This window comes from Nothoprocta perdicaria, unplaced genomic scaffold (genome assembly GCF_003342845.1).
Source record: "Nothoprocta perdicaria isolate Ctin4 unplaced genomic scaffold, notPer1 scaffold_376, whole genome shotgun sequence".
Taxonomy (NCBI): Eukaryota; Metazoa; Chordata; class Aves; order Tinamiformes; family Tinamidae; genus Nothoprocta; species Nothoprocta perdicaria.
Genome location: NW_020455617.1, coordinates 23872 through 38365, shown reverse-complemented (window position 1 = coordinate 38365; position 14494 = coordinate 23872). Strand labels below are relative to the sequence as shown.

At 48.2% G+C, this 14494-nt stretch overlaps 2 protein-coding genes across 2 annotated transcripts in view; both read left to right on the top strand.

Moving 5' to 3' along the window:
• Positions 1-3928: 3928 nt before the first annotated feature.
• Positions 3929-13091, top strand: HPSE (heparanase). Its single transcript, XM_026044680.1, has 12 exons — positions 3929-4110; positions 5190-5335; positions 6644-6769; positions 7174-7347; positions 7564-7735; positions 8079-8126; positions 9063-9156; positions 9719-9825; positions 10556-10670; positions 10924-11042; positions 11373-11519; positions 11707-13091. Exons 1-12 carry the CDS (start codon positions 3929-3931, stop codon positions 11864-11866), a joined length of 1590 nt encoding a protein of 529 aa, XP_025900465.1. The 3' UTR covers positions 11867-13091.
• A 489-nt stretch (positions 13092-13580) lies between these two features.
• COQ2 (coenzyme Q2, polyprenyltransferase) overlaps positions 13581-14494 on the top strand; it is an 8526-nt gene continuing 7612 nt past the window's right edge. The window contains exon 1 of the mRNA XM_026044672.1: positions 13581-13605. Within this exon, the coding sequence (XP_025900457.1) occupies positions 13581-13605 (25 nt within the window). The remainder of the gene's footprint in view (positions 13606-14494) is intronic.

The following is a 14494-nucleotide window of genomic DNA, read 5'->3' as shown; positions in this document are numbered from 1 at the left end:
AGCTTTTTGTATACCTGTTTTTTTGTATGTATTTTGTATCCAATAATAATTTTGTATCCAAATTCCTACTTGGAGAGGAAATTTTGTTTGGTTTTGACACACAGGTGAGCTTTTGAAAGTAGCTTTGCAAGTGTTTTTCAGCTCTGATGTCTTAAACTTCTTCACGTGACCAGTATGTGGCACGTTAGAAATTTGTGGTACTGGGTGTACGATGGGTGGCTTGAAAGCTAGGTGGTAAAACCAATATATTGCCAAGATGAAAATTTGGCCTTTTAATGCAAAATCAGTTGGCCTTTGTTCAGCAAGGGAAACCTAAGATAAAATTTAATAAGCATTGCCACTTGGACTCAATTCTACTGTTATGTTTGCAGCTCCAGAGCAACAAGACCGTTCTAAATCAAGTAGGATCTGCTATTATGTTTGTATTGATATTTACAGCAAAGGAGGTAGTAGTAGAGAAGCTGATGCTTAAAAAAAAAAAAAAAAAGTATATAAAAAAGTATATTGTCCATTTGGTTGTGACACTAGAGACATCCTAGATAGGAAATTCCCCGGGTTAGCCTTCATTTACAAGAAACATTGCTTTAAGGCAGCAATTCTGGTGTTCCGTGTCTTCAAAAGCTTAGGTAAGTGCAATGCTTGGACATTTGCTATTAAACCAGGCCAAGAACTTGAAAACTGCAAGTTTCAGAGGCAGCGTGAGTCATTTGTTTGCTAGGCTTTGCAGCACCTCAAGGCAGTCGTGTTACTGACATTTTGGGTGGTTTTGGAAACATCAAGGCATGTTTTATAGTTCACTCTATCAGTAAACAATMAATTTGGCCTTCAGATGCAGAACCGGTATCTGCCAAGCCCTGAGGTTATCCAAGCATGTCCCTTAATGCTTCCCCTTGTAAGTAAAACTGATTTTGACAAAATGATGGCTAATAGTAAATAAATAAATGCTTGTATATTTAAAGTAGCTTTAAAAGACAGTTTTCATAGGTCCATTTTCACGGTGTCCCCAGGCACCCTGTGCAGGTACTTGTGTCCTTAGAAGTGACAGGGAGGAGACTGCAAAATTCCGTGGAAAACCTGATTTTTGCTTCTTTTCCTGACATAGGCGTAGYCCACCCAAATAAGCCAGCCCACATCTTCCACACTGCCTCCTTTAACACCTAGGAGTGTAGCATTAAAATCCCTAGAGAGAAGTCAATGGCACATGCTTTCTCCTTGGATGAAGTATGCTTAAAAGAAATACAAARGATAATTACGTTTCCTAGGCACTGCTGGAAGATGCTCTGGTATTTCAAAATGCAGAATAGTACTGGATTCAAAGACCAATTTTGCATGCAGTTGTGGGAATTTATTGGGTTAATGGATGCTGCTGGCTGCCATGCTATGGAAAAGCTTGTGCAAGGAGTCTCTCCTTGATTCCAAGGGGTTTTTACGTCCTAAAGCTTCTCCAAGAAGCAGTTATGAATAGCTTATCTGCACAAAGCCACGATACGCCCTTTGGAGTTAAGGTAAGTCATGCAGATGTTCTGTATTTCATATTTTTCATACATATTTTATATCTTCATGCATATGCATATTTCATACATATTTTATAGATGTATATATGTTGCTGGYAATTTTTTAATAACATGTGTTATTCTACTTTTAAAAAGCCTGTGCAAACTAGATCCTCTGTTCACRGGTTTTCTTTTGCCCCAGGTATTGAACTCTGCCTCTCAGGAATCCCTGTGCAGATTATTAACAACGATTTGGGGAAGGGTTGGTAGAAGTGTGGGGCTTCAACTGCTGCCTAGCTGTTAATTTTCATTGTGTGAATGGGACCTATTGTGATTTACGTGTTCCAGAAAGCCCCTGCGTGCGAGTCCTGTGCGGACAGTTCGCAGTTTGTCATCATTTTAAAGCCRTTTTACTTGATTTTATGTGCTGGAATTGAGCTCAGGAGGCTTCCCGAAGTACCTCCATTTGCCAAAATACCAGACTTTGCTGGGCAGTCTATGGAAGCAAGGCTTTGGAGAAGAAAAACTTCAATGGCTTTAAATGGTGTGGAAATAATTTGGGAGACTTGGAGAACATAAGCTGGATTTTCAAACTCTTCAAAGAAATGCATGTGGTTTTCAAGTGCACGCTCRTTTTATGTGGGAATATATAGCATATAAAGTGGTGGTTTGCCACAGGCAGCTTTGTTCGTCCCCGTTAATGCTGCAAAGTTGCAGCAATTTCTCCTGTTCCGCGTACTGAACTTCCACCGAATTCCCTAAATAGCCATATGAGCGCGTACGGACCCACGCGGTCCTCACGCCACCCCCACAGGCGTTCATGTATGTTAGCAGGAACGCTGCCCTTCCTCTAGATGTTTCATTTCCCAGAAAGGTTTGTTCTCAGCTCCCAGTTCCACAGGCCGGGTGGGCGCTGCGTGAGAAGGGTGGCGCGAGCCACGGCCTCTCCAAACCACAAGGCAGTTGCAGCTTGCTCTGAAATAAGGAAGCGGAGCGGGGTGTTGCGTGGAACTAGCTTCAAAAAAAGCACAAGCGTTTTTAAGYCCTGGCCATAATTCATCCTTATTTTGCAGGATTTAGAAATTGATATAATGCAATGTGGGGGAAAAAAAGCCTAAAAATACATCCCATTTAATGCATATGGCTGTTATATATTTAGCTATGTACAGTTTTCCAAGGACAAGACTTTGCTGGGTTGTAATGCATGCTAGGCGTTTCATGCTCGCTGTCTGCAATATATCCATTGAATCCAGAGCAGGGATTTGGAGTGTGGATTTTCAGCCTCAACAGCAAGAAAGGTGGAAAGCAAGGAAAACCCATTCAAAGCATCTCCATACCAAGGACCCCTTTTTAGGGATGGAAAGGAGCCAGTGCAGGGATTACCAGGCTTTATCTCAGCCGATGACTATTAACATYTTCTGCATCAGTAGTAATGTCTTTAATAGTGGTTTGCCATAAGGATTTGTCACGCAGGTAATTTCCAAAACACCAGGTTTATTCAGAGGGCTGGGTGATGCACGGGATGCTCCAATKATTCACAGATACGTGACTTATTGCTTTGATAGGCACTTCATAAAGAGCGTTTTGCCCCAGCCCTTCCTGGCGGTGCAGACGTACGACTGGAGGGTGCCGCTAAACTGGGCACTGACTCACGGGCTGACACAGCCAGGAGTGTCTCCCCTATCTCCTCGCTCTGGAGCACAACCGGCAGCTCACCCTTCCTCGGAAAGTGGGCGTTTATTGGGTCTGCCTTGATCCGTTGGAGCTGGGCTGTGCAATGCAGAGATTTGGAGCGGGCAGGGGCAGGGGAGAAGGGGTGAGCGCGAGCCAGGCTAATTCACGGCCACATGAGAACGGAGGAAGCRCTGGACACTTGAGACACGCTGCCCATTGCTGAACCAGAGGCGTTGGGCAATGTGCAGTGTGACTTAGCAAGAGCATTTCGAAACGAGCCGAGTAGGAGAGGTGTATGCTTAAACTCAGCTGGTAAGGACAGGCTCTCCGACCTGACTGTGCTAAATAAAACTGATGAATCTAAGTGTTCTTGTCCATGCAAGCGAGGCTGGGGCTGGTGAATGCCCAGCAGCGCTTGCTGGAGCAAAGCCTTCYACCTGCCCCTTGCTCCTGGGGCGGAGGAGATGGCCGCGCTGGGGACGGGAAGGGCGGCGAAAGCTCCAGGCTCCAAGGCGGCGCCGGGGCCGCTCGCCCGCTGGCCCTTCCGCTTCCCGGGGCCGTGGGGGCGCGCGGGCCGGCCCGGGGACGCGCTCCGCCCGGGCGGGGGCTTCCTGGCCTTCCCGGCGGCGCGGGCATGGAGCAGGAAGAGCAGCGCGGATTGGCGCGCTGGGGCGAGCAGTGCTCCCCGCGCGGCGCGGGCAGCGGCTCCGTGGCCCCGCTGAGCACTCCCGGCGAGGATGATGATGGTGACGATGATGAGGATGCTGCTGCTGCTGCTCTGCTGGCTGCCCACGCGAGTCCCGGCGCAGCCGCGCGAGGCCGCGGTGGCCGCGCTGAGCCTGGGGCTGCGGGGACGGCCCGTGAGGGAGGTGAGCCCCGCTTTCCTCTCGCTCACGCTGGACGCCAGCCTGGCCCAGGACCCGCGATACGTCACCTTCCTCAGGTAGGCAGCCGGCTCCGAGCGAGGAGGGTCCCACGTAGAGGGGCTGGGCACCTCTGTCCTGGCGACAGCTTTAGAAATCGGAGCTCAAAATCTGCAGAAGTTGTTTCGCATTTTTGCTTTTATTTTTTTAACCTCTTCATTCCTCCTTTTGACCCTTCACGAAGCTACTCTGTTTTTTGCCTTTGAATCCTCCTTTTCAAATCCCCCTTTATTTCTTCAGTCCTGCCTTTCCCTAGGCTCCCTCCTTCACCTCTTCCTTCTCGCCAGGGTGGCGGCAGGGGGACCCCACCTTGCCTGGAAGCGGCTGCGGTTGCGACCTTTAGACCTGCCAGTGGCAGCAGAGGAGGAGCGGGATGGGGCCAGAGAGCAGCGGCTGCCACGGGTTTGGGGTCGGGATCAGGATGGGGCTAGAAGGAAGCAGCTGCTAAGGGATCAGGATCAGGCTAGAAAGCAGCAGCTGCTCTGTGATCAGCATCAGGCTAGAAAGCAGCAGCTGCTCTGGGATCAGTATTGGGATCGGGAAGGGATCAGGATCAGGCTAGAAAGCAGCAGCTGCTGTGGGATCAGGATCGGGATCAGGATGAGGCTAGAAAGCTGCGAGCAGGAAGTTGTTGGTGGGCAGCAATCGGCCCCGCTCTCCTCGGCGCAGCGCTATCAGCGCTACCGCTCGTGCATCAAGCCTTGTCTGATGCTCCCTTTCCCCTTTCTTGTCTTCGGCAGAAAAGCTTTTAGGTTGCCTGTAGCTTAGGGCAATTGGACGGGATGGTGGAAATCAGATTTATGTCCAGGTCCTCGTGGGACCATTAGGTTGGTTTTGCCTAAGCAAAATCCCAAGTACCCAGGGGAGAAAAACTGCCTGTTCTCAAAGCACTCCCTAACTTTCCCTGCTGCGGCACACAGCCGCACACCTCTCCCTCACACACAGCCTCCTTTGAGCCCTCCGAATCCCTCGGCCTGCAGTGATCCTTTTATATAAAACAATGATGGGAATTACAGGCACATGAGGGACTTGAGATGGAGCCCTCGGTATKACTCGGCCTCACTGATGTGTCTCCCGTTTCTGGACATCCTTCCCTCAGCAACCCCAGGCTGCGCACCCTCGCCAGAGCCTTGTCCCCAGGCTTCCTGAGGTTTGGCGGCACCAAAACRGATTTTCTCATCTTCGATCCTGGCAGGGACTCAACCTTAGAAGAGAAAATCCTTCAGGAGCTTCAGGTGAAGCAAGGTAAAGTGCAATGAACACCCTGTTCTTTAACCCGTAATGAACTGCTCCGAAAGGTGCTGCAGATGGATCAAACGTGTGACTGCAGCACTCGTGCTTCTCTGCTCCAGGATTGCTCCCTTCCATAAGGATCTTCCCAACTTAACCTCCACATTGACCTTATTCTCTTTTGGGCCCGCTCCGTGTCTCTCCCACTGTCTAACACACTTCCCTAAATTCCCCACAATCTGTCAATCCCTCTTTTCCTCCAGCACAATTAAAGCAGCGAGCTCTGCCAGGGTGTATGTGAAAACGAGGAGGGCTGCTGAACACATCCCTGATGTATATGGTCCCCTGTGCAACTTTGCTGCCCAATGCCCGTTTCTGTGAGGCCACCACAGCATTTGCAGCCCTCCCAGCAGGTGGGAGCCAGCCAAGGTCAGCTCAAAAGCTGCAGTTTCACCCAGAAAAACAACCAGCTCCGAGCAAATTGCTTGTTTTGTCTAGCTTTCTGCTAGCCAGAGTTACGCTGACGGTGAGCACCATATTCCTAACATTCAGATAAGTGACTTAGATAAACTGACCCTGACCTGATGGTCTTAACTTTTTTTATGTTTCGTCCCTGGGTACAAATATTTTTCCTTTGAGTTCCCTGAATTAAAGCCTTTTTTTAACCCTTAAATTCTTTTAAAATATATTAARTACTCTAGAGTAGTTTTATAAGGAAATAAAAAAGAGTAGTCCTTAGTAAATAAGTGCAAGCAGCTAGTGCTAGGTTTGGAAGAGTTATTTTCACCCTATGCTCCTTTCTTGAATAGGCTGCTTCCCTTTGGGACATGTGTCACTTTGGCCTGCTTTTAACTTCCTCTGTTGTTTATCGTGGCATCCTCTGTGAGTTTTTGTAGAAATTATGTAGAAAATCAGAAACCGTATTTACGTGTATGGGCGAAAAGCCTGCAGACTTCTGCCAGGGTATTAATTTYGTTCTCGTAACACAGTCAGCAGCTCTTACTGCGGCACAGGAAACGCTGCCAACAGTCCCCATCACACAGGAGCAGGAAGCGGAGCCTTGTATCTCTCSTAAACATTAGGAGCATTAGTCATGTGCCGTTGTTGTGGGGAGCCTGTTTATCTGCTCCTCCGGCGCTGGGCAGCGGTGGGCACCCTACCGTAGTCACGAAAGTAGAGGTGAGTTCCACAGATCTGCAGGAGCGGCTCTCAGCTCTACACATCTCCCTACGTTTCTTGGTGAGGGACACAGCCCTTGGCACATCGAACCCTTGTTGGGGGAATGGGAGCTTCATTGGGCTCACGCTTTATTCTGTCTTGCAGAGGCTTGTGGATTAAGGTCTGGGTTTTCGGCTGTTGAGAACCTGCTGCTCGCCCAGTGGCCCGCCCAAGAGAAGTTAATTCTTAAGGAGCAGTACTGGAAAAAGCACAAGAACACCACCATTACAAGTAAGATTTTGATAGATTCTTATGCTTGGATGGCATCTGGTGCTTGCAAATCGCTGTTCCAGGGCAAGAGTGTCATGGGCAGGTAAGACCTGAAGCCACCAAAAATGAAGGTTTCTCTAAGTCCTTGAGATGTTTCTTAAACAAAAGCATACTCCACTCTGTCCTTTATTTATTTAAAAATATTCAGCCACTGCAAGAGTTAAGCAAATCTCAGCATATTTCAGGATGATGTTTAACAAGCTTCACTGGGGCTGGGATTTTCGGTTTGGCTCTGAAAGGCCAGCATACCTATAGGTACAGCAGCAGGTTAAGKGCATATCATGCAGATTTTATTTGGCTTTAAAGCCATAATCACAGTGGACCTTGGAAATAARCGGTCTCTGTGGTGTTCCTCCATCGTGCAGGAAACACAGTGGACATCCTGTACAGCTTCGCAAACTGTTCACAGTTTCACCTGATCTTCGGGCTCAATGCCCTGCTGCGGAAAAACGGCCTGCAGTGGGACAGCTCCAACGCGCRGCTGCTGCTGGATTACTGCGCGTCCCAGGGCTACAACATGTCCTGGGAGCTGGGGAACGGTGAGAGCAACGTGGGTCGGGGGCAAGAGAGGCAGCGGGTGGGCTGGAAACCACGCGGTACGGGCTGGTGCTCAGAGCAACGTGTATTTAAGGGCACGTTTTGGGTGATGCCCCGAAGAGCGAGGTACTGTTTTATGGGGAGCAAAGCCAACAGARGGTTGGTACCTTGTCCCTCACGATGAGCCGTGGGTACTGAGGTGCACGTGTCTCTCCCAGAGCCCAACAGCTTCAGGAAGAAGTCCGGCCTCTCCATCGACGGCTTCCAGCTGGGGCAGGACTTCGTTCACTTGCGGCACGTGCTGGACGGCTACAGCCTGTACYGGCGCGCGCAGCTCTACGGGCCGGACGTGGGGCAGCTGCAGAAGCACACGCAGAAGCTGCTGCGCAGGTGAGCAGGGATGCCGCACGCCCCAAGGAGCTGGTGCGGTCCCGGGGATGGAGAATCAACATGCCTAAGTCCAGCTTAACTGAGGCCTGATTTGTTTTGATGCTTTTTCTTAATTTGCAATCATTGTTTTTTTTGCACGAAGGGCGGTTGAAATCTTACCTGCGTGCAAAATCTTAYGCTTAAACTTCTCCGCCCGTTACGACTAAGACGTTAGCGGTACCTCACTGATCCACATGTCTTCCAGTTAAACACTGGCTCTTGCGCTGTTTTCACCCAAGAAATCTCCCCGTGTTGCACAAACATAAATTAACCCTCCTAACAACCCTGTGCTCTTTGTTGGCAGCTTCCTGAAGTCGGGAGGGAAGGTGATTGATTCTGTCACTTGGCATCAGTAAGTACCACTCACGTGTCCRGTTGCTTGTAATGGAGAAGCTGCCATGAAAATGTTGATTTAAACTTATTTATGGGAAGCGGGGAGGGAAATACCCATTGGAACGATTCCTTGTACCACTCTGAATGCCTCTTTCCCTCCCAAGAAGCAGATCACTTGAGGGAGTGTGTTACAGAGATCCGGGCAAGGAGGTGCCCGGAGAAGCTGGTTAGTGCCAAAACTGAAAGCACGGCCAGGAATTTATAACTTGAGCAGAGCAGTGATGGAAGTGACACACACAAGGTCCTTCTGCTTGCTAAATATTTGCACTGCGAGAAATGGAGGTAGGGTGGGGAGTGCACCCACGGGCCGTGTTTCAAGCACGGGCTGTTTYGGCCAAACTGTTCCCTTCAGAGGTGCAGGGAGCAAATGCTGTTGAAGAGCTGTAAGGAAACGTGTGTCCCTTAAAGCAAAGGGAGCTCTGCGCCCCCAGGAGTCAGACTGAGATGGAGTCCCCATCCCAGTCCCCTCCCAAGTGCCGAAAGAGCAAGTGAGAAGCTGCCATGGGATGTTTTTCTTCTGTTTAACTTTATACTGTAAGGCAACTTATCACATAGCGATACAATAACACTCAGCATGAGAAGAAATACAGAACCTGACTCATATTAACTGATATGTTTCTAATCTTAAATGACTAATGTGATACCTTGGGGAAATAAATGTGCTGCTTCTAGTCTTGTTGATGAAAATTTCTGTGATATCGTGCCTTAGTCCGTGTTATCCTCTCTGGAAGTCCCTTAAAGATAAATAGCATACCTGTACATTTACAAACAAAAATAAAAACTGGACAGAAACATAGCGAGGATGTGMATAAATGCACTGACTGACTGAGTTCTGTTGTTTTGTACCCCTGGACGAATTTTTCCCTAACTTTGTGCTTTTCTCCTCCAATTTCAGCTACTACGTGAAYGGACGACATGCCACAAGAGAGGATTTCCTGAGCCCAGAAGTGCTGGATTCTTTTTCCACAGCGATACGTGACGTCCTTGAGGTGCGTCAGCCTGTTCACTTGTTCACACCTTGTAGCATGAGCAAAACAGAATCCGCGGTCAAATAGAGCTTCTTCCCTAGCAAGAAGTAAGGATGCTCAGGTGCCACGGTCAGGGTGAATCCTCAAAAGCACATATCAGCAACACTGCTCATAGATGCACTCAAGAGCAACAGTCTGTGCTAGAAACTGTGCACATCTACAAAAGTTGCTGTAGGTTTTTGCTCGCATTTCACAGGATTTAGAGATCCTGAGAGCAGGAARAAAAAATAAAGTATAAAGCTACTCAGCTTGGGAAGGCTTACAGAAAGAGAATCGTCTTTAGCRAGGTTTTCCTAGTTCTAAATGTGAGCAGATGTGGGGAAAAAATACTGCTTTTATGGTTGTGCTGATCAAAATTTCTACAACATCCTGCCTCAGTCAATGTTACCACCCGTTAAATGCAAATTGCTTGCCGAGGCATTTGGTTGAAGCACAGATTTTTTTATTGATTTATTAATTTATTTCATAAGCCATACRCTCAATAACCACCTCTTCCTTTTCTTTCCTATGTGACGCTGCTTAGATCGTTGACGCAACCGTACCCAATAAGAAGGTTTGGTTGGGAGAAACCAGCTCAGCSTATGGAGGAGGCGCCCCCAAACTGTCCAACACATACGTCGCTGGCTTTATGTGAGTAAAATAGCACGTGTTGTAAGTTATACAGTTTTGTACAGTTGAAAATATGCCATTTTGGGGCCTCTAAATGCCCACAGGGTCAGTAGGATTCGCTTTTGCTTCCCAAAGACACAGTAACAATGCTGTGTTCGCTGACCAAAGCTTGTTGAGTTGGAGCTAGCTTGTCCCAGAGCCTGAGACCAGCGACTAACCCTGTGTCCTTTCTCTCTGTCACACTTGGACTACTGTGAAATAATTAGCCAAAGTAATATCTACGTTTTCTCCAAGGGTGCCCGATTTAGTGATTTGTCACAGCGAGAGAAACAAAAACATGGATTTTTTCTTAGCAATTCAAATGATCTGTTAGCAGATCAAAATGGCAACGGTGTGTGTGGTTCACAGATAACCTTGCTATTTGCTGTGATGATTTCTCAAATTTTATGCTTTTGGGCAGTTCAAGGGCGCATCCTGCTTTTGKTTTCCCTTGTCTGTATCTTGTTTCTTTGGTAAGGACAGCAACAAGGGGGCTTAAATTAATCYATAACATCAGGCTGCAAGTCAGATGCAGTCTGGAATTGGTATGGTAGTCATTGCAAGTCGTGAATTTGATTCAGTCGCATAATTTTAAGCAAATGTCAGCATTAAGACTTTGTTTCTACTTCCCATGTCGGTCAGAGAGAGGCAGCAGAGCTCAGCTTTGGACTGCAACTCCATGTGCCCATCRTGTGCCTCCTTTCTTTGGCAGGTGGTTGGACAAACTTGGCCTTGCGGCCAGGCAGGGGCTTGACGTGGTGATGAGGCAGGTGTTCTTTGGAGCAGGAACCTACCATCTGGTGGATGCAAATTTTGAACCTTTGCCGGTACGTATACAACAGTTTTTCTGTCTCCAAATTGTGCTTTTTACAGGCTCATAAAGAACATAAAACAAGGAAAGGAATATRAAGAGAAGTTTTGTCCTGCAGTTCCAGGTAGTTCTTATGCCAGGGAGCGTTTTTCTGGCCTTGGTCTTTCCACCCACATCTTGCAGGAAGGGAGGGGAGGGCAGAGCGAGRATGACGAAGAGGAATTCAGGACAGGCAGCGGTTCTCAGTGCACATGTGTGTCCCCACACAGGACTACTGGCTGTCGCTGCTGTACAAGAAGCTGGTGGGCACCAAGGTGCTGCGCGTTGGCCTGAAGGGAGGCGCCCAGCAGCAGCTCCGCGTGTACCTGCACTGCACCAACACGCACCAGTAAGCACGCGCGCTCCTGCACAGGGAGCACAAACACCGGTCCCAACCCCAGCCTTGGGAGAGGGGCGTCTCTCGTCTCCCTATCCGGAGTCTTGAGCCGCTCCGTGTCCTCCCTTCAATGCCTCGTGGTCCTTGATGTGTAAAAGCAGCAGTCGGCGCCTTCCCTGCCCCGGCGCCCGGCGTGCACGGGCCCCCTTTCCCGGCGTGTGGGGCGCTCCTGGATGCCCCTCCTGTCCCCAGCAATGGGGCCACCCAGCTGTGGGCAGCGCTGGGTTCTGCCCAGCTGCGTGGTTACCTGCTCATCAACGCGCTTCCTCCCTCGCTTTTCAGCCCAAAGTACAGAGACGGCGACGTTACGCTGTTCGCTCTGAACCTCTACAACGCGACCAGATATTTGCAGCTGCCCAAGAGCTTATCTAGCAAGCACGTGGACGAATACCTTCTCCTGCCGCACGGCAAGGAGAACATACTTTCCAGGTGAGGACCCAGCACAGGGTATCTTCGTGTATGTGCATGCAGAGGTGAAGCCCTAAGGGAAGGTTTGTGCTACCCCCCAAGCTGGTTAAGAAACACAGGACTTGGCGTTTGCAGTTGAGTTGCAAGAGGTATTTGCACTGGAGAGCAACCCAAAAAATAGCTGCTACAACCATCTCTCTTCCTTTAGGTCTATTAAGCTGAATGGCCGTGTCCTAAGGATGGTGGATGACAAAATGCTGCCAGCACTTACTGAAAAGCCCCTCGGTCCAGGGAGTATTCTCGGCCTTCCGGCTTTTTCTTACGGGTTTTATGTTATCAAAAATGCCAAAGCTACTGCTTGCATCTAAATGTTGAAGGCTACTGTAGTAGCAGCTGGCTGGTGATGAAGTTTGATGCTAGAAATTCACATTTCTATTAGCGAGGTCTAACTCTGGCAATCAGTTCAAAGCCGGTGGTACTGGTTTTGTTAGTGGCGTAGACAGGCAGGCATAGCGTATAACTGGTGTGTAAAACACGTTTGCTGAGCTTCCAGAGCAAATTCTCAAGTAGAAGAGCTTCAGATGGAGTCTTTTTGTTGATTATTTTTCCTTTGTCTGGTCTGCATCAGTACTTCTGATATCAAGATCCTTTCCTATTCCATATGTTACACCGCATATGTTTTTTCACACTGCAATTCCGGGTCCATTCCATTATTTTGTAGTTTATGTAAAGGGAGTTTTCAGAGCATTTGATCTAACTTGACTTCAGAAAAGATTAGGACTGTTTTTTTTTTAAACACACACAGCTGTGGCTTTGCTTGCAGCATACACAAGAAGCACTCACAGCCTGGGAATTTTGTAGCTGCTAACAGCTACAGACCTATTTAATCTCAAGACTACTGGCAATCCAGCCCCTCTCACGGGCTAGCAATCCCCTCGGGAAGCACAGAAACCATTAGGGGCACAAAAAGGAAAAAAAAAAGCTGAAGGTGGAAATTCTGAATGGGAATTGAAATGAAGGAAAATGCCATTCAGAGAAGCCAAAGCTCTTATAAAATTTTGGACAGCTCGCTGACTGATAGAGCTTGTCCACACATCTCCTAAGTTACGATGGCTGGGTCACAAGATGGAACTCTAGCCCTGCGTTTCCCAAGGAGGTTTCTTGAGAAATAGGACAGTTGCTCCTTCAGAACAGCCGGCAGTCAGTATAGCTTTAAATACTGCTTTAAATAAATGTATTTTTATTTAAATAAACTATCGCTTTAAATAAGTGCTTTAATGAAAAAGGCTTAAAAAACAGAAAATTGATAGCAAGGCTTATGAAGCTGTGATCCAAAATGGTCACAATGGATGGGACTTCAAAACCATCTCCACTGTTAGGAGCCTTGTGCAAAGGCTTGTACATGGGGAAGTAATATAGACCCAAAAGATAAATCAGACGGACCAAGTTTTGTTTACACAGCCAGAGTTCAACAGGAGAATAAACRGGCAGTGTGAGGTGATGGGGCAAAATGTGTCAATATGAAGTGTTAAAAAATTTAGACATAAAATTTGTTCTTTGCTTGGTAGCTTCGTTTAAGAACTAACAACTCTGTTTATTTCAATGCTTGTACATGGCTTTTATATTTGACTATTTTATTAAATAATTTATACTTTCGGTAGTTTTCTCTTTTTCTCTCTCTCACTTTCAGTTCCTGGCTTCTGTCATGAGACCTACATGCCACAGTATTTCATTTTCCTTGTGCTTTTATAAGCCTTATGATTCCAGTCTTGTATGTCAGGGAAACAACAACAAAAAAGAGACACCATGAGCTATGATTGTGTCTTTCTCCACMTTGCTGCTGTCTGTTACCTTTTTGACTTCTGACAAGTTCCAGAGCTTGGATTATTGTTCTTGTATTTACAGTAACCGAGTTACTGGAAGGTGGAGTAACCGGAGTGATAAAGCTTTTATACCACAGCTGTTTTATGCGTGTGAAAATAAGGAAACAGGCTCCTGGGAATTGGTGGTAATTTGGCCACCAACTTGCACTTCAGTAGAACAAGATCGTCGGGCCTTAATGCCCTTTGATTATCAACATCAATGTCAATTCCCCATATAYTTTGCGGTGAGGGCCCACGTTGCGCTACAGTGACTATAAAGCTATTGATTAAAAATCAATAAACTGCTTTCAGGGGTTCCTTAAAGACAGCCCAGAGGTCCATAGGGGGATCTGGGACGTGTCGCTGGAAGGAGCAGGATTTGCGTGTGCTTTGCCGTGGCCCTTGCCTCTCTCAGCATCAGAGAGCTGAGAGCATCCGTGCAAGCTCTCTCCGGCTGGGCTGCTGCCTCGTCACGTTGTTATTTTCCTTTATTTCATTGTGTTATTTTTCTACTTCCTTCTGGGGGGTCTGTGTTTTGGGTGTAATCAACAGTTGAATGCAGCTTCTGCTCTTTCACTCACGCCGCTGCATTGCAGGGGCTTGCAGGGAATCCCTTTGCAGGAAACCCCTTAGTTCCCAGTACTAAGTTATCACTGACACGGCGCTTTATAAGCGGAGCCGTTTACGGTTCTCTCTTAACGCCCTGCTATTTCCCCTTGCGCGCCGTCAAGTTTATTCCGATTAGCCGAGGCGTGGAAGGAGTGAGTCAGGGCAGAGATTTGCACGGGCACATACGGGATGGTAAATGTTTTACTACCTGAAGCCTGGAACACTCCTGTGGGCGCACACAAGCTATGCACACTGAACAAATAGCATTAAACGCTCCGGTGACGCACAGCGAGTAAAAASAGCCCAAAACAGCGCTAAAATTTTCAGCGCGACGCTGAAGCACGAGGATTAAGTGTCCAAGCGTGTGCCAGGAGCGCTCGCCTCAGCGCCAGGGCCCCTGCGGTGCTTAGGGGGAACCCACGGGCGCCGCTGTGGGTCGCGGGACGCCCCGCAGCGCCGCGCGGTTCGGGCTCCCCTCGAGCCGCCGCCCTGCGACCGTTACCGGCCGCGACCGTTACCGGCCGC